Source organism: Pipistrellus kuhlii, unplaced genomic scaffold (genome assembly GCF_014108245.1).
Source record: "Pipistrellus kuhlii isolate mPipKuh1 unplaced genomic scaffold, mPipKuh1.p scaffold_m20_p_17, whole genome shotgun sequence".
NCBI lineage: Eukaryota > Metazoa > Chordata > Mammalia > Chiroptera > Vespertilionidae > Pipistrellus > Pipistrellus kuhlii.
In genome coordinates this window covers 3,491,702-3,511,553 of record NW_023425482.1, presented here as the reverse complement: position 1 = coordinate 3,511,553, position 19,852 = coordinate 3,491,702, and the positions used below count along the sequence as shown (strand labels likewise).

The 19,852-nt window shown below is 42.1% G+C and overlaps 1 protein-coding gene and 1 pseudogene across 3 annotated transcripts in view; both read left to right on the top strand.

Moving 5' to 3' along the window:
- Window positions 1-19,852, top strand: part of GPATCH1 (G-patch domain containing 1) — a 58,410-nt gene that overhangs the window by 29,866 nt on the left and 8,692 nt on the right. For 2 of the 3 annotated variants that reach the window (XM_036440727.1, XM_036440726.1), the window contains exons 11-16: window positions 1,414-1,710; window positions 2,693-2,871; window positions 4,727-4,854; window positions 11,001-11,137; window positions 11,462-11,625; window positions 19,037-19,241. In XM_036440727.1, coding sequence (XP_036296620.1) covers window positions 1,414-1,710; window positions 2,693-2,871; window positions 4,727-4,854; window positions 11,001-11,137; window positions 11,462-11,625; window positions 19,037-19,241 — 1,110 coding nt within the window. Of the gene's footprint in view, window positions 1-1,413; window positions 1,711-2,692; window positions 2,872-4,726; window positions 4,855-11,000; window positions 11,138-11,461; window positions 11,626-19,036; window positions 19,284-19,852 lie in introns of all 3 variants that reach the window. The other variant, XR_006741828.1, reaches the window with a different exon arrangement.
- Window positions 12,824-12,948, top strand: LOC118721043 (annotated as a pseudogene).

Sequence of the window (19,852 nt, the reverse complement as noted above, 5' to 3'; positions counted from 1 at the left end):
TTAGTCCATCCCCCTCAACAGTAGCTAGATGAACCAAATTATATCACTATTCCCCTTAAAATGATCTAATACTTTTTTTTTTGGTTTATTTTTATTTATTGATTTGAGAGAGAGGAAAAGAGAGGCATTGATTTAAAAAAATATATATACATATATATATATATATATATATATATATATATTATTGATTTTTTACAGAGAAGAGGAGAGAGGGATAGAAAGTTAGAAACATCAATGGGAGAGAAACAATGATCAGCTGCCTCTAGCACACCTCTTACTGGGGATATGTCCTCAATCAAGGTACATTCCCTTGACTGGAATCGAACCTGGGACCTTTCAGTCTGCAGGCTGATGCTCAGGGACTGGAGGTCTGGAGTTTGAGACATTGATTTTTTGTTTCAGTTGTTTATGCATTCATTGGTTGGTTCTTGTATGTGCCCTGACTGGATTGAACCACAACCTTGGCATATTGAGATGACTCTCTAACCAGCTGAGCTATCTGACCAGGGCCACCAGTATTTCTTCTTTTTTAAAATATATTTTTATTGAATTCACAGAGGAGAGGTGAGGGAGAGAGATAGATAGAATCCTCATTGATGAGAGAGAATCATTAATCAGCTGCCTCCTGCATGCCCCACACTTGGATCAAGCCTGCAACCTGGGCATGTGTCCTGACTGGGAATCGAACCCTGAACTTCTGGTTCATAGGCTGACACCATATCAGCTGGGCCTTCCCTTATATTTTGGCTTCTTCTTTTTAGTTAGAAGTTACCTCAAATATTATCTCTTTAAAGGGACCTTCCAGGCCTTCCCCGCCCACCAGACAAGCTAGGTATCTCTCCCTCCACCCCCACAGCTAGCCCTCTCACTTAAGTCACCCTCAATCACATCACCCTGTTTTCCCCACAATACTCCTCCAATAGCAGTCCTCTGGTGTTGGTTTTTGGCTTCTTTAATGTCCTCCTGCCTCATTTGTGAGAGGAGGACCTTGTTTGCATTGTCCTGCAGCTCCAGGTCAGTGTGTGGCATGGAGTGAGTGCTCAGTGAGTGTTTGTGACATGAGTGGATGTGTGATGGGTAACTCTACTCTGAACCGGAGCTTGTGCTGGGCAGGACTGTGGAAATGGAGGCCACCAGGGACTGGAGGTCTGGAGTTTGAGATGTCAGCTTCCTCATTCAGGGACCACTCACTGGCCTGATAAACATCCAAGTTGTAACCTCCATTTTTACCAACTGTAAAATGGGCTTAGATTTTATTACTGTCTAGATTACAGGGGTAATTTAAATACAGATGAAATAGTAAATGTAAAATACACTAATTACATGAATTTGTGATATTGAAAGTGTATGTACAGAAAAATGTAAATAAACTTGTTTTACTTTTAATCTCTTCTTATTATTGTTTTTATTTAGGTTCAGCTACCTCAGTGTTAGAATTTCTGTCCCAAAAAGATAAAGAGAGATTCAAAGAAATGAAGCAGGCAACTGACCTTAAAGCAGCTCAGCTCAGGGCCCAGAGTCTGGCCCAGAATGCCGCAAGCAGCAGAGCCCAGCCCCCCTCTCCAGACGTCGGACACGGCTCTTGGCACACGGCATTGCGTGGTGGGACAGTCACCACAAAAGCCAGCAACTTCAAACCTTTTTCCAAAGATCCAGAAAAGCAAAAACGATATGAAAAGTTTTTAGCAAGTATGAAACGGGGTCAAAAAGGTGAGTGCTAGGCCTCGGTCTCCCATGTCTCAGCCAGCGGCAGTGTTCTCGGTATTCTGAGATTTAAAGTTGAAGCACCCTGCTCTGCCAGTGTGCTTCGTTCTGCGGGAAACAGTGCAGAGGTTTCAGGCCCTGGCTTTTGCCCTTCGGAAGGAAGAACAGTTGGCTTGTGTTTCTGTTGATCTCAGCTCCTGAAGCTAGCCGTTTAATTAGAGAACATGCCGTGGTGGTGGCTAATGCTAGATTACAGACCATTTACTGTTTGCAAATGCTTGATCTCTCAAAGTGTTGTATTTTACACAAGAGAACAAGGTCATCTCCCACTTATCTTAAGGTTGTGCCCACCCAGCCCTCATCATAGTTGAAAATTTGATTTATAGAAGAGAGTTGGCTGTTGAGTTATTATACAGGGTAAAAAACCCACTCTGATCTATGAAGTAAATAAATATGGCCAGACGGGAGAGGGCTGACTGTTATACACAGCAGTCCTTGTAAGAAGTTAGCAAATTTAAAGGGTTAGATTTTCCACAGCAGATCTTTGTGTATTGTACTTGAACTCACTACTAAGAATCCAGACCCCAAATGTTTATTTGGTAAATAAAAAAAAGTTAGAAAAATAAAGAAAGTTAGAGAAAGGAATATTTTTCATTTAATAAAAAAATAAATTTATTTATTTAATTAGGAATGTAATTGGGATGAACTTATTGTTTGGGAATGGTAACAGGTTCCTTGTTTCGAAGATGTAATCAAGCATTAGTTCCCATTTTTTTTCCTCTGATGTATGCAGTAGAATTCAAAAGAAACATCATTTTGAGAGAGTCAGCAATATGACCTGTCAAGAACCTCCTTACCATGCTCTTAAAAACCAGCGTGAGAACTTGTCTCTGGTGAAATCTGTAGGGACCCAGTGGTGCCACCAGGCGTTCCCTTTAAGCCCATGTTTTTCCTAAGAGTGAAGGGTTTCTTGTTCTCTGTACCGTAGATGCTCTGGAACATTGTCTGGATCCCAGTATGACAGAGTGGGAGCGAGGCCGAGAACGGGAGGAATTTTCTCGGGCAGCCCTGCTGTATGCATCTTCCCATTCGACCTTGTCCTCCAGGTTCACTCATGCCAAGGAGGACGACGATGCAGATCAAGTAGAAGTTCCTCGAGACCAAGAGGTCTGTTACCATTATGTCCCTACCTGGTATATTTAAAAAGAAGGTTTTTATTGATTTTTTTTTTTTTTTTTTGAGAGAGGAAGGGACAGAGAGAAAGAGAGAGCATGCATGTGAGAGAGAAACTTCAATCAGTTGCCTCTCATATACATCCTGACCAGGGATTGAACCGATGACCTTTTGGTGCACAGAGCAACGCTCAACCAACTGAGCCACTCCAGCCAGGGTGCCTGGTGCATTTTAAAAAAAAAAATTTATCTTGCCGAAACCAGTTTGGCTCAGTGGATAGAGTAGAGTGTCTGTGGACTAAAAGGTCCCAGGTTCGATTCCAGTCAAGGGCATGTACTTTGGTTGCGGGCACATCCCCGATAAGGGTTGTGCAGGAGGCAGCTGGTCGATGTTTCTCATCGACATTTCTAGCTCTCTATCCTTCTTCCTTCCTCTCCGTGGAAATCAATAAAATATATATTTTTTAAAAATCTTGAAAGTATTACCAATATCCACCTTCCTTTCCCCATTGACCCTCTCCTCCCCACTCCTGCCCCCTTCTCACTCCTTATACATCATTAAAAAAAATTATTTATTTATTTATTGAGAGAGAGAGAGAGAGAGAGAGAGAGAGAGAGAGAGAGAGAAAAGGGGGAGGGGAGAGAGAAATATCAATTTGTCGTTTCACTTGTTTATGCATTCGTTGGTTGATTCTTTTACTTTTTAAAAATATATTTTTATTGATTTCAGAGAAGAGGGAGAGGGAGAGAGAGAGATAGAAGCATCAATGATGAAAGAGAATCATTGATTGGCTGCCTCCTGCACATCCCCCACTGGGGAACAAGCCCACAACTTGGGCATGTGTTCTTGACCAGAATCAAACCTGGGACCCTTCAGTCCACAGGCTGACATTCTATCCACTGAGCCAAACTGACTAGGGCTCATTGGTTGATTCTTGTAAGTGTCTTGACCAAGATTGAACCTGGAACCTTGGCGTATTGGGACAATGCGCTGACCAACTGAGATACCTGGCCAGGGCCTACCTGGTACATTTTTATTTTTTATTTTTTAAAATATATTTTATTGATTTTTTAAAGAGAGGAAAGGAGAGAGAAAGAGTGCTAGAAACGTTGATGAGAGAGAAACCGACCAGCTGCCTCCTGCACACCCCCTATCGGGGATGTGCCTGCAACCAATGTACATGCCCCTGACCGGAATCGAACCTGGGACCTTTCAGTCCGCAGACCGACGTTCTACCACTGAGCCAAACTGGTTTTGGCTACCTGGTGCATTTTAAAATTAAAACATTGCCTAGTTGCTGAGTGAAATAAATCAGTCAGAGAAAGACAATATCACTCATGTAGAATCTAATTAACAAAATAAACTGATGAACAGAGTGGATTCAGAGACATGGAAGCATGGAACAGTGAGGAATCTTGGAGGGAAAGTAGGGGAGGGTAGGTGAGTGGGAAGCAATCAACCGAAGACTTGTATACATATATGCATAACCCATGGACACATAGTGGGATGCAGGGCCTGGGGCGAAGGGCGGAGGTGGGTGGGAGGGGAGGTCAATGAGGGAAAAAGGGGCATATGTAATACTTTCAACAATAAAGATTAAAAAAAAAACCACACACACAAAACACTGCATAGCTAACTATTTAAATTGCTTCAGTGAAAAGATCAAAATATACATGGCATTGTAAAATTATAAATTACGTTTATGTTTTTAGCTTCCAGTGTACTTTAGCAAAAATGTAGCATGACCGGTTGTGTAATTGTGAAAAATTGCTTGGAAACTTGTAAATAGAAGAGCAGTCAGGTCAGTTGTGTGACCACCTGATGACACAGAGTGAATGTCTTTTCCCAGAATGATGTCAATGACAAGCAGTCGGCTGTGAAGATGAAGATGTTTGGGAAGCTCACCCGAGACACATTTGAATGGCATCCTGACAAGCTTCTATGTAAGAGGTTTAATGTGCCTGACCCTTATCCAGAGTAAGTTGGATAAACCTCCCCTTCTATCAGTACTTATCCTATATAATAAAAGGCTAATGTGCAAATTGACCAAACAGCAGAACCACTGGTTGCTAGGACACACACTGACCACCAGGGAGGCAGACACTCAATGCAGGAGCTGTCCTCTGGTTGTCAGTGCACTCCCACAGGGAGAGTGCTGCTCAGCCAGAAGCCGGACTCATGGCTGGTGAGCGTAGTGGTGGTGGCAAGAACATCTCTTGCCTCTCTGGCAGTGCTAAGGATGCCCTAAGCCACATGTGTCAAACACAAGGCCCGCGGGCCAAATCCTTCCCGCCAGGCCTTGCAATGTGGCCCGCACCGCGCTGTCATCACTGCACTCCGCTGCGTTTCCATCACAATGACAGTTTATGACTGTTCAGTAAACCATTCGGCCCGCAATTTAGGCTGGATTTTAGATTTTGGCCCCTTCTCTGATTGAGTTTGACACCCCTACGGCCTAAGCCATCAGTCAGACATCTTCCGAGGGCTCCAGGACTGCCTGAGAGGGTGAAGGTTGGGCTCAGGGATGCTCCCCTCACACACACACACTCCAGTGCATGATTTTCATGCACTGGGCCTCTATTAATTTATATACAGTTTACATTTAAAATGTTACTTATGTTTTATAACTCTTTATAAAAACTTAGTACTTCTTATTTGAATATAAACACCCCAAGAAAGCACATACAGTTGAATCAGAGACTTTGTTAGAAGGTTTAGGTATGCAGTTGACCCTTGAACAATGCAGCAGTTAGGAGCTCTGACACCACCACCCCAAACTCCAAAAGTCCACGTAAAACTTTAAAAAAATTACACTTTATTTATTTATTTATTTATTTATTTATTTATTTTTAAATCCTCACCCGAGGATATTTTTCCATTGATCTTTTATTTTTTTTATTTTTTTTTTTTTATTTTATTTTTTTATTTTTATTTTTTATAAGTTTTTTTTTTTCATTTTATTACAAATGTTCCTTCCCCCCCCCCCCCACCATTGCTCTCCTCCACCAGGTTCCCACCCCACCCTCTGCCCTTTCCCCTCTCCCCATTGTCCTCATCCATATGTGCACAGTTTATGTTCAGTCTCTTCCCACGCCCTCCTCTCCCCTTTTCCCCAAGAATTGTCAGTTCACTCCCCTTCCATACCTCTGATTCTATTATATTCAACAGTTAATATTGTTCATCAGATTTTTTTTTAATTTCCTTGGTTTTTAGAATCACTTGTTGATAGTTACGTATTTGTTGTTCATAATTTTTATCTTTGTTTACTTTCTCTTCTGAAAGAACCCCCTTCAGCAATTCATATAATTCTGGTTTGGTGGTGATGAACTCCTTTAGCTTTTTTTTATTAGTGAAGCTCTTTATCTGGCCTTCGATTCTGAGTGATAGCTTTGCTGGGTAGATTATTTTTGGCTGTAGGTTCTTGCTATTCATCACCTTGAATATTTCTTGCCATTCCCTTCTGGCCTGCATGGTTTCTGTTGAGAAGTCAGCTGACAATCGTATAGGTGCTCCTTTATAGATTACTACCTTCTTTGCTCTTGCTTCTTTTAATATTCTCTCTTTGTCTTTTGCTCTTGGAATTTTAATAATGATGTGTCTCGGTGTGGTCCTCTTTGGATTCCTTTTGTTTGGAGTTCTATGTGCTTCCTGGACTTGTAAGTCTAATTCTTTCCCCAGGTGGGGGAAGTTTTCTGTCACTATTTCTTTCAGTATGTTTTCGATATCTTGCTCTCTCTCATCTTCTGGGACCCCAATAATTCTGATGTTGGTTCGCTTGAAGTTGTCCCAGAGGTTTCTTACATTATCTTCAATTTTCTGGATTCTCTTGCCTTCTAGCTTCTGTGGAGGAGTGTCTTCTGGCTCTTTATGTTCCAAATCTTTGACTTGATTCTTGTGATCTTCCCTTCTGTTTTTAGGACTCTGTAAAATATTTTTTATTTCAGACAATGTATTCTTTATGTCTTGTTGATCCCTTATTAATTCTAGTTGATCTCTTTTCATATCCTCATAGGCCTTATCCATCTTTTCTAGGAAATTCTTGAAAAACCTTATAAGCGTAGATTTGAACTCTATATCCAGACGCTTTTTGTCCTCCATTTCTTTCGTTTGTGATCTATTTTGTTGTCGCATTTCGCAGTTACTGATGGGACGGGGTTTCAGGGTGGAGCCTGCAGCTTTGGCTTCCGTCAGCCCCGCCCTATGCGGGTCCTTCAGTGCTCGCTGCCAGCGCCTCTGAGAGAAAGGTGCCCTCGATTTTCGCCTGCTGCCAAACAGTCTATGCTCTCCCACAATGAGCCCGGTATTGGGGTTCAGTTCAGTTGGAAGTGGAGTTGGAGGTGGCGGTCAGAGCAGTCTGAAGCCCCAGTCTCCTTCCCGTCAGGGCAATCCCGCGGCACAGCCGACAGTCCCTTCTCTGTGCGCAGTGTGCGCACCGCCGGGACCTCCTTTCGCCACTTTCCCGGGGTTCTGCCTTACAGCCAGGCTCCCTATGGCTGAGCCTGAGTCCTCGGGGTCTGGCTTAAAACTGGGGATCAGAGCAGTCGGGGGCCCTGCACAGTCGGAGTTTTATCTCCTTTCCGCTAGGGAACGCCCGCCAGGCACTCGGCCTCCCTCCTCTCCGGCTCCTTCCTCTCCGCGCGCCGCGTCTCCGCGTCTCCGTACCTTGGGCTTTTCCAGCTCTTCCGCACCTCCTTCTGGTTTTCTCCTTGCTTCTCACTGTAGAATTTCCAGTCAGTCAACCTTCCTGTAGTTCTGGGCAATGTCCGTTTTATATTTTAGTTGTATTTTATTGAAATTGTTGTGTGCGGCTGCGGCTAGGTGTTCACCTGGGCGCAGCCATCTTGGATCCCCTTCCATTGATCTTTTAGAGAGAGTGGAAAAGAGAGGGAAAGACAAAGAGAAACATTGATGTGAGAGAAAAATATCAATTGGTTGCCTCCTGCGTGAGCCCCGGCCAGGAACCCGCAACCAAGGCACACGCCCTTCACCAGAACGGAATGTGGGATCCTTCGGTCCACAGGCCAGTGCTCTGTCCACTGAGCCAAACCGGCTGGAGCTGTGACTTCTGTTTTTTAAAGGTCCAATGAATTCTCATTCCAAAGATTTTTTTTTGCGTTATTTTTATTTTAGAGAGAGGAAGGGAGAGGGATAGAGAGAAACGTCATTGAGAAAGAAACATCGATTGGTTGCCTCATAGTGGGGATCAAGCCTGCAACCTGAGCATGTTCCCTGACGGAATTGAACCATGCGTGACCTCTTGGTTCATGGGCTGATGTTCAACCACTGAGTAGCACCAGCTGGGCTCACGTATTACTTTTGACTCCCCAAAAACGTAACTACTAGCAGTACTGTTGATCAGAAGCCTTACGGGTAACATAAACAGTCGGCATATTATTTTGTATGATATATGTATTACATATTGTGTTCTTACAATAAAGTAAGCTAGAGAAAATAAAATGTTAAGGAAATCATAAGGAAAATTCATTTACTGTATCTATTTTTAAAAAATTTACATGAAAGTGACATGCGCAGTTCAAACCTATGCTATGTTTTTAACAGTAGAACTTTTCCTTAATGGAAATCATCTTCAAAGTTAAATTCTAGCTCTTATTATACTCAGGAAAAAACAAATGGTTACTAAAATCACCCATTATAAATTCTTTTAAAAAAAATAAATCTTTATTGTTCATATTATTTCAAAAGTTCCTCATTTTTCCCCCCTCCACCAGGTTCCCACCCCACCCTCTGCTCTTCCCCACCCCCCATTGTCCTCATCCATAGGTGCACAGTTCACGTTCAGTCTCTTCACGCACCTCCCTCTCTTTTCCCCAAGAATTGTCAGTCCACTCCCTTTTGTACCTCTGATTCTATTATATTCAACAGTTACTATTGTTCATCAGATTTTTTTAATTTCCTTGGTTTTTAGATTCACTTGTTGATAGTTACATATTGGTTGTTCATAATTTTTATCTTTATTTTCTTCTTCTTCCTAAAGAACCCCCTTCAGCAATTCATATAATTCTGATTTGGCGGTGATCAACTCCTTTAGCTTTTTTTTATTTGTGAAGCTCTTTTTCTGGTCTTCGATTCTGAGTGATAGCTTTGCTGGGTAGAGTATTTTTGGCTGTAGGTTCTTGTTATTCATCACATTGAATATTACTTGCCATTCCTGTCTGGCCTGCATGGTTTCTGTTGAGAAATCAGCTGACAATCGTATGGGTGCGCCTTTATAGGTAACTACCTGCTTTTCTCTTGCTGCTTGTAAGATTCTCTCTTTGCCTTTTGCTCTTGGAATTTTAATTATGATGTGTCTTGGTGTGGTCCTCTCTGGATTCCTTTTGTTTGGGGTTCTGCGGGCTTCCTGGACTTGTAAGTCTAATTCTTTCACCAGGTGGGTGAAGTTTTCTGTCACTATTTCTTTTAATATGTTTTCGGTATCTTGCTCTCTGTCATCTTCTGGGAGGCCCATAATTCTGATGTTGGTTCGCTTGAAGTTGTCCCAGAGGTTTCTTACACTATCTTCAACTTTCTGGATTCTCTTGTCTTCTTGCTTCTGCAGAGGAGTGTCCTCTGGCTCTTTGTGTTCCAAGTCTTTGACTTGATTCTTGCAATCTTCCATTCTGTTTTTAGGACCCTGTATAATATTTTTTATTTCAGACAATGTATTCTTTATTTCTTGTTGATCCCTTATTATTCCTTTTGATCCCTTATTATTTCTGGTTGATCATTTATTATTTCTAGTTGATCCCTTTTCATATCTTCATAGGTCTTGTTTATTTTATCGGCCTTTTCTAAGAGATTCTTGAAAAATCTTATAAGCGTGGTTTTGAACTCTATATCCAGTCACTTTTTGTCCTCCATTTCTTTCATTTGTGATTTGTTTCCTTGTCTTGGCATTTTCGCTGCTTCCCTGAGTTGGTGGGATGATCAGCTGTATCTATGCCAGGAGATAGCCTTATTCAACTAGACTTGGAAAACTGCAAGAGCCTCTGTGCTCAGGTTGGATGGGGCGGAGTTTCAGGGTGGAGCCTACAGCCTTGGCTTCCGGTTAGCCCCACCCTATGAGGTTCCTGAGTCTCAGTGTTCCTCAGTGTTTTTTGGTACTTGCTGCAAGCACCTCTGAGAGAAAGGTGCCCTAGAGTTTCGCCTGCTACCAGACAGTCTAGTCTCTCCCCCAACAAGCCCGCAACTGGGGTTCAGTGCAGTTGGAAGTGGGGTTAAGAGCAGTCCGGAGCTTATGTCTCCTTCCCGTTAGGGCAATCCAGAAGCTCAATCAACAGTCTGTCCTCTGGGCGAAATGTGCGCGAATCGGAGGCTCTGCCTTTTGCTGCGCCCCTGAGCTTCTGCCTTACAGCCCAGATTCCCTCTCTATGAGCCTGGGGCCCGAGGGTCTCGCCCAGAACTGGGGTTCAGTGCTGTCGGAACTGGGGCTCAGCACAGTTCGGAGCTTTTGTCTCCTTCCCCCTAGGGCAATCTAGCAGCACAGTCAACAATCAGTCCTCTGCACACAATGTGTGCGACTCCGGGGCTCTGCCTTTCGCCACTCCCCTGGGCTTCTACCTTACAGCCCAGATTCCCTCTGTATGAGCCTGGGTCCCCAGGGTCTGGCCTAGAACTGGGGTTCAGTGCTGTCGGATTTGGGGTTCAGCACAGTCCAGAGCTTTTATCTCCTTCCCACTAGGGAACGCCAGCCAGGCACTCAGCCACCCCTCCTCTCCAGCTCCGTCCTCTCAACGCACACAATGTATCTCCGTACCTTAGGCTTTTACAGCTCCTCTGATTTTCCTTATGGTTTTCTCTTTCCTTCTCGTTGTAGAATTTCCAGTCAGTCAACTTTCCTATAGTTCTGGATAATGTCCACTTTATATTTTAGTTGTATTTTTTGAAATTGTTGTGTGAGGCTGCAGTTAGGAGGTTACCTATGCTGCCATCTTGGTTTCTCTTCCCATTATAAATTCTTAAGTTGCTTTGACAAGTGAAAACATCTTAGGGGACCTTTATAGTCAAGTAGGAGAGCTACAGGTGAAATACATGAGATGATAAGCTTTATAGGAATTAGATTTTTTTCTCACAGTTGTTATTAAAATTAAATTCATATTTTATTTTTTCTTTTCAACCCTCAGCTCAACTTTAGTTGGCTTACCAAGAGTGAAACGTGACAAATACTCAGTCTTCAACTTTCTGACACTCCCGGAGACAGCTTCCTTGCCTACAACTCAAGTCTCAAGTGAAAAAGTACCACAGCACCGAGGGCCCGACAGTGAGTAGGGCTTCCTCAGGTCCCTGTGCTGACCATGGTCTGTTGGGAAGACAGAAATAAAGGGTCATCTAATCCTAAGGATACACATAGTGCACACTCGCCTCCCATAAACATAATTGCTCATATGGATACCTTAGCTCATGTAGTAATGGTCCAGATGTGTCCTGTTGGGGTTGGTACTCTGCCTCAGCATCTGCCACATGCCCCACACTTTGCACAGTGCCCGGCCTGTAGTAGGGTCACTGATGTTCTTGAATGAGCTGTAATGAAAAACTTGTTTTTTGCTTGCTAATTCTGATGTTATGTCTATGTCCTACTTTTCAGAATCAAGAAAATCCAGATGGGATACATCTAAACAAGAAAAGAAAGACGATTCCATTAGTGAATACTTAAGTTTGGCTAGATCAAAAGTTGGTCCACTTGAACAAGAGTCCAGTCCGTTCGTAAACAAAGAGGAAGTGCATATGAAGGAATCACTCTCAGATAAGGTATTTGGGCTTCTGGATCTCTTTGCCAGGCTAGCTGTGGCCTTCGCCTTTCTCTATAGTGAGCAGGGCTCAGCGCACGCTATGAAGGGCTACGTATTAAATATTGAAAGCTTTGTGGACCATAGTCTCTATTGCAACTATCCAACCCTGCTGTTGAAAGGAACCACGGGAAATGTGAAAACAATAGGTTACTTGTATTTTCTATAATAATAAAAGTGTAATATGCAAATCGGACAAACGACCAAGCAGCAGAACGACTGTCCAGACGACCTTCTGGACGAGCATGCTATGACATGCACTGGTGCCAAGCTAGCCAAGGTGGGCGCTATGTGATTTGTTGGGGGGCCCCACCATCGCTCCACAATTGCCCTGCAGAGCGAGGCCCAGGCCACCCTCTGTGGGGCGATTGAGGGGGCTCCATGATCGATCACTCCAAAGAAGGAGGCCCAGGCCCCCAGCTGGCTGGGCGATAGATTAGGGGAGCAGGGAGGTCCTGTGATTGCCCCAAAGAGGAAGGCCCAGGCCATTTTCTGTGTAGCGATTGATCACAGAGCCCTGGCAGGGTAGGCGAGGCCTCCCTCTGCGTGGCGAACAATCTGGAGGCCCTGCGATCCATCACACCCCACACCTGTCACCTGCAGAGGGAGGCGACCAGTGGTGAGGGGAAGGGTAGCAGCACTGGACAGATGGCAAGCAGTGGCAGTGGTGGGGGCAGGGCCAGCTGCTGGCAGCTGGGGGAAGGAAAGCACCAATAGGCCCTGATCGCTGGACAGGCCTAGACGCCCTACCCAAGGGGCCCCAGATTGTGAGAGGGCACAGGCTGGGCTGAGGGACAACCGCCGACCCCATGCACGAATTTTGTGCACTGGGCTTCTAGTGTTCCAATAAAACTTATTTACAAAAACAGACAGTAGGTTGGATTTGGCCCATGGGCTGTAGTTTGCCAACACCTGCTCTACTGTCCAACAATTTGAGTCACAGCTTAAATCATCTGAGGAGAGGTTATAAATTCTGCCTAGAATGGTTTTCACTTAGCAATAACCATTTAAACAAAATTCAATGTATTTGTATTAGAAAATATAATTTTCCAAGTAACAAGTATTATTCTCTTTTGTGGAGAATATAGAGAGAATATCCATTAAAAAAAATTACTGTTTTTAATAGTTAACAGTTGTACTTAATAAAAAGTTGCTTTTATTACCCCTGGCAATGGGCAAAGAGACACCTGATTGGTGGTTTTGCTCTTATATCAATCAAGGGCAAAGCAGTTGTTCATCCTAGCTTTTTTTTTAAAAATATATTTTATTGATTTTTTACAGAGAGGAAGGGACAGAGATAGAGAGCTGAAACGTCGACGAGAGAGAAACATCAACCAGCTGCCTCTTGCACACCCCCTACTGGGGATGTGCCTACAACCAATGTACATGGCCTTGACCGGAATCGAACCTGGGACCTTTCAGTCCGCAGACCGACGCTCTACCACTGAGCCAAACCGGTTTCGGCCCTAGCTTTTATTTCTCACCTAGTAGTGGAGTGCTGGGTAATAATTTACTTACAGATTTAACTTTATAAGAAACTGCCAGGCTGTATTCAAAAGTGGTTTTTGCTTCAGGTATTTTGAAACTCTCGTTAATTATATACTCATTTCAGATTATTATATCTTTTTTGTAAATTGACTCTTTTATCATTAAGTAATATATCTTTTGCATAGTATGTATTTTTTTCATCATTTTAACCTATCTAATTCATTACCTTTAAAGTGGGTTTTTTATAAAAAGCAGGTAATTGTCATTGAGTCTTTTTTTTTTTTTTTAATGCATTTGGTAATATACATGGTTTAATTTGTGTTTTGATCATCTGCATATAATTTGTTGATATATTTGGATTTAGATTTACAATTTTATTATTTGCTTTCTGTCTGTTTTTATTCTTTTTCCCCCCTCTCTTTTCCCTTTTCTGCCTTCTTTTGTATTAAATAATTATTATTCCATTTTAATTAATTGTTATTGTATTTTAAAATATATTTTTATTTCAGAGAGGAAGGGAGAGGGAGAGATAGAAACATCAATGATAAGAGAAAATCATTGATTGGTTGCCTTCTTCACGGCCCCTATTGGGTGGGGATTGAGCCCGCAACCTGGGACTTCTTAGTCCATGGGACAATGCCCAGTTTATTGAGTCACACTGGCTAGGCAATTTATCTATTAATTATTTTTTACTCTCTTTATTTTTTAGTGATTATTTTAGGGATTACAATATACATATTTACTTCTTCACAGTCTACTTAGAATTGATACTTTACCCCTTCAAATGTAATGTAGAAATCTTACCACGTATAGGTCTCTTTTCTCTCCATTTTATATTGTCTTATACACTGAAAACTTGATCAGACAATGTTTTGATTTTTACTTTCAATGTTATATATATATATATATATATATATATATATATATATAATTTAAAAAAATATATATTTTATTGATTTTTTACAGAGAGGAAGGGAGAGAGATAGAGAGCCAGAAACATCGATGAGAGAGAAACATCAACCAGCTGCCTCTTGCACACCTACCAGGAATGTGCCCGCAACCAAGGTACATGCCCCTGACCCGAATCGAACCTGGGACCTTTCAGTCCGCAGACCGACGCTCTACCACTGAGCCAAACTGGTTTCGGCATCAATGTTATATATATTTTAAATAACTGATGAAAAGAGAATAGTCTATTATATTTTCTGAGGTATTTATCATTTCTGTTGTTCTATCTTCATTCCTGAAGTTCCAGGTTTCCTCTTCTATCACTTTCTTCTGTCTGCGGAACTTCCTGTAGCATTTCTTTTCAGCACTTCCAGCAAATAATTCTTTTAATTTTCCTTAATCAGAGAATGTGCTGTATTTTATCTTCATTTTTAAAGGATGCTTATGCTAGAAACAGAATTCTGGGTCAACAATTCTTTTCTTTTAGTCCTTAAAAATGTTATACCACTTCCTTTTGGCTTTCCTGATTTCTGACAAGAAATCAATAGTCATTCATATAATTATTTATCTCTTTATATGATGTGTTATTTTCCTCTTGTTTTTTTATTTTATTGATTTTTTTGCAGAGAGGAAGAGAGAGGGACAGAGAGTCAGAAACATTGATGAGAGAGAAACATCAATCAGCTGCCTCCTGCACACCCCCACTGGGGATGTGCCCACAACCAAGTTATATGCTCTTGCCCGGAATCGAACCTGGGACCTTTCAGTCCACAGGCCGATGCTCTATCCACTGAGTCAAGCCGGTTTTGGCTCCTTTTGTTTTTTTATTGTGATGTGTCTGGGCATGATTTCTTTGAGATTATTGTGTTTGGGTTTTGCTGAGCTGCTTGAATCTTTAATTTTGTCTTTCCCTGGATTTCGACATTTCCAGCCATTACTTTTTTCAGATATTCCTCCTGAACCACACTCTCACTCCTTTCTGTTCCTTTCCCCCTCTCTCTGTTGTTCAAAACAGATAATTTCTATTGATCTGTCTTCAAGTTTACTGACTTTCTTCTATCTGCATTCTGCTAATGAGCTCATATAGTGAATTTTTAATTTTGATTATTGTATTTTTCATTTCTAAAATTTCCATTTAGTTCTTCATATCTTTTATTTCTTCGCTGAGACCGTTTTATCTTTCCAGTTGTTTGCTCTTATTCTTAGAGCACAATTGTAAATGCTGCTTTAAAGTCTGTCTGATAATTCCAACATTTTGTCAATTTGGGTTTGTATCTGTTGGTTGTCTTTTGCAAGTTGAGATGTTCTTGGTTGTTTGTATACCAAGTAATTTAGGTTTGCATCCTAGACATTTTGAATATTATGCCATGAGATCCTGGGTCTTTTTCACATTCTAAGAAGAATGCTGAATTTCTTTTTTCTTTTCTTTTTTTCTTTAGTAGACAATCAACCTAGTAAGTAAGTTCAGGCTGCAATTCCAACCCCTCTTCTGTGGGCTGTGGTTCAGATGTCATTCCGGTGTTCAGAGCCTTTCTCTTCAGACCTTTTGTGCGTGTGCACTTCCCAGTGGCCTGGGACCTGTCTGGTAGTTAATCCCATAGTTCTGTCATCAAAGCCTGTGGTTTGCTGTTTAGAATCAGATTCAGCCGAAACTGGTTTAGCTCAGTGGTAGAGCGTTGGTCTGCGGACTGAAAGGTCCCGGGTTCGATTCCGGTCAAGGGCATGTACGTTGGCTGCAGGCGCGTCCCCACTAGGGGGATGTGCAGGAGGCGGCTGGTCGATGTTTCTCTCTCATCGATGTTTCTGGCTCTCTATCTCTCTCCCTTCCTCTGTAAAAAAAAAAAAAAATTAGAATCAGATTCACACATGCATAGCTTGGAAGCGAGCCAGAAGCTCATCGACCACGTTATAGGAGCTCCTCCTCTTCATGATCTTTCTGACCCTTTCTGATTCGCTGGGCTCCTCCTTCCATCCTCCAGTCAGAAAGCTAGGATGGAGATATATATATTTAATTTTTTATTTTATTTTATTTTTTTCATTGATTTCAGAGAGGAAGAGAAAGGGAAAGAGAGATAGAAACATCAATGATGAGAGAGAATCATTGATCAGCTGCCTCCTGCACAGCCCACACGGGGAATTGAGCCCACAACCTGGGCATGTGCCCTGACTGGGAATTGAACTGTGACCACCTCCTGGTTCATAGGTTGATGTTCAACCACTGAGCCACACTAGGCAGGACTTATTTAAAAACTGATTTTTGAGAGAGGGAGAGATGGAGGCTGGGGGAAGGGAGTGAAAGAAAGAGAAAAACATCAATCTGAGAGAGAAACATCAGTAAGTTTCCTCCTATATGTGCCCTAGGCCGGGGATTGAGCCCAGAACCCAAGTATGTGCCTTGACCAGGAATCAGCCCTGCCACCTTTTCGTGTACATGATGATGCTTTAACCAGTCGCCACAGTGGCCAGGGCAGAAAGCCAGGACTTTAGATTCCCTGTTTTGCCTTACACTTCCTGTGACGTTCTTTGTTGTTGGAACCAAGTGGCAGGAAGGGAAAAAAGCAGTGGGATTTGATCCAGACTGTTGGAACCATGGCACCTGTGGTCAGAGAAAAAGGTTCCCCTCCTTCAGAGCCTGGCAGCTGATGCCACCTCCCCTGCTGCCACTTTGGATTGGAACTTCTCCATCTGGCTTTTTAAAAATTATTATTTATTTATTTTTCCTTTTTCCTTTTTTATTTTTTTATTAAGGTATACATGTGTACATATCTTCCCATTGCCCCCCCCCCCCTTTTTTTTTTTTTTACTCTTACCTTTTTTAATGGCATAAAACCCGACTCAGAGACTCTGGCTCTGTGATTCGGTCATTAGATTAGAAAGTCTTCTCTGTTTTCTCAAAAAATCATGTTGATACAGTATGTAGATAAGTTTTTCTGGAGAGTTTGTTTTGTTTTGTTTTGTTTTGTTTCTTTTTCACTTGTTAGCTGTGAGGCCTTAAGGGGCTCTTTCCTGATCCGGGTTATTTAATATGTATTTTTTCTGCTTCTAAGTTTTTATTAACGTGACATTTAAAAACAAGCACGTCCATACCAAGTGTGGAGGATAAGAGAGGGAGAAGAGGGGAGAGAGGGCAGGGTAAGGGATTCTGCTCTGTTGGTACCAGAGCTCCCGTTCATCCCCGTTGTCGTGGATTCCACCTGAGGTGAAGGTGCTGAGGAGTCCTCCTGGGGCTCCATGCCCAGAGCTCTCCTCTCTCGCACTGGGCCACCCGGGCCTGAGCCGTTTTGGACTGGTGACTGGTAATATTTTTTCTTTGAAGTCAGCACAGATGGTGGAGGGTGGTGAGGAAGCTTTATAAACATAGATGCTATGTATTTGGTGGGTATTATGGTTGTCATTTGATTCCATTACAGCTCCTGTTACATTTCAGAAAAAATATAAACAAAAAAGATCAGCTTGTATAGTTATCTAAGAGTAGAATATCTCATATATTTATGACAGTCCTGCCTGTACATTTAATAATATTGATATCATTAAGGGCCACAAATGTCTATGGACACAGATGTCAGCCAGCTGTCATTCAGTTTGTGGTCCATGCATGTGACATTGGTATCTATGGTTTGACCTAAATATACCAGACACATGATTTTTCTAGGGCATCACTACCTTGATTTCCTGTGCTTCACTATCAGGCTCTCTCTTCTGACTTTTTATATGATTAAAAATATTTTTTTTTTTGAAAGAATCTCAGAAGCTTAAATACAGTACAGGTAAATCTTTCTTGAACTGCTTGAGCATAGATGCCACAACACTCCTGTGTGTCCTTCAAAGAAGCACTTTCTCCTATGTAATCAGAGTACGTCCATCAAAATCAGGAAATTAATATTGATATGTAACTATTCTCTAATTCTCAGACCCACTCAAATTCTACCAGTTGTCCCAATAACGTCCTTTATTATAGTGAAAAGGGTTCATTCAGCATCACTTAGTCATGTCTCCTTAATCTCCTTCAATCTGCAGCAGTTCATCAGTTTCTCCTTGAGTTTTATGATCTTGCTACTTTTGAAGATCACAGGCAGTATTTTTAAAAAATATTTTTTATTGATTTTTTTACAGAGAGGAAGGGAGAGAGATAGAGAGCCAGAAACATCGATGAGAGAGAAACATCGATCAGCTGCCTTCACAACCCCTACTGGGGATGTGCCTGCAACAGGGTACATGCCATTGACGTGAATTGAACCTGGGACTCTTCAGTCCACAGGCTGACGCTCTATCCACTGAGCCAAACCAGCTAGAGCATACAGGTAGTATTTTGAAGAATGTTCCTCTATTTGGGCTTGTCTGATGCTCCCTCGGAACTACATTCAGGTTCTTCATCTTTGGCAGGAATTCCTCAACAGGGAGGGATGCTGGCATGCTTGCATTGATCCTGTCATGTGGCGCAGGCAGCGATTTGTCCCATCACTGGCGATGTTCACTTGAGTAATGTGGTGCCTTCCAGGGTTTTTCACTGTAAAGTTCGTCTTTCCCCTTTCTAATTAATAAATACCTTTTTCATTTCTTATTAATTTTTACTTAATTATTTTAAGTAAGTATTTAGAAGTGTTGAAATATACATACACTGTTTCTCATCATCAATCATCAAATTGTCTCCATGAGAGGTTTTTTTTTTTTTTTTCCCCCCCATGAGAGTTTTCAGCTGCTTCTACCATTCAGCACATCCTGCAGCTGTTGAGTCAGAAACACCACAAAAATAAATATTGTGGTGATAATTGTTTAGTTCTGCAGTATGTGAGTGTGGAGACCCATGTACACGAACATAAACAATGGTGTGTGTGTTCGTGTGTGTGTGTGTTTGTGTGTGTGTGAGTGTTCTAGAACATTTGGCTCCTTTCACTCTTCCTTCTTCATTCCTGACTTGTATTTCACTGTTAACACAGCCGGTAAACAAAGGTGTGGATTCACAGGCTGAAGGAGGAGATAGCCGCCCATCCATGGACTTATTCAAGGCCATCTTCGCCAGCTCCTCTGAAGAAAAGTCCTCGTCCTCCGAGGAGGAGCAGGGCGACAGCGAGGACGACCAGGAGGGTGCCGGGGAGGCTGGCTTCAGAAGTCCCCAGGAGGAACTGCCGTCTGTGGCTCACAGTACGTGAGTATTTCAGACTTTGGGATCTAAAGGAGAAAACAGTGATGTCTCTAGAGAAGCTGCTGCTTTGCTTAGTGTGTAATTTTAAACCAGGACAATAGCAATCCATGGTGTGTTTTTTTTGTTTGTTTTTTTTAGAAATCTTTTTTTTTTTTTAATAAGTTTTTATTGTTCATATTATTACAAATGTTCCTTTTTCCCCCCCCCCACCATTGCTCTCCTCCACCAGGTTCCCACCCCACCCTCTGCCCTTTCCCCTCTCCCCATTGTCCTCATCCATAGGTGCACAGTTTATGTTCAGTCTCTTCCCACGCCCCCCTCTCCCCTTTTCCCCAAGAATCGTCAGTTCACTCCCCTTCCATACCTCTGATTCTATTATATTCAACAGTTAATATTGTTCATCAGATTTTTTTAATTTCCTTGGTTTTGAGATTCACTTGTTGATAATTACGTATTTGTTGTTCATAATTTTTATCTTTGTTTACTTTTTCTTCTGAAAGAACCCCCTTCAGCAATTCATATAATTCTGGTTTGGCGGTGATGAACTCCTTTAGCTTTTTTTTTATTAGTGAAGCTCTTTATCTGGCCTTCAATTCTGAGTGATAGCTTT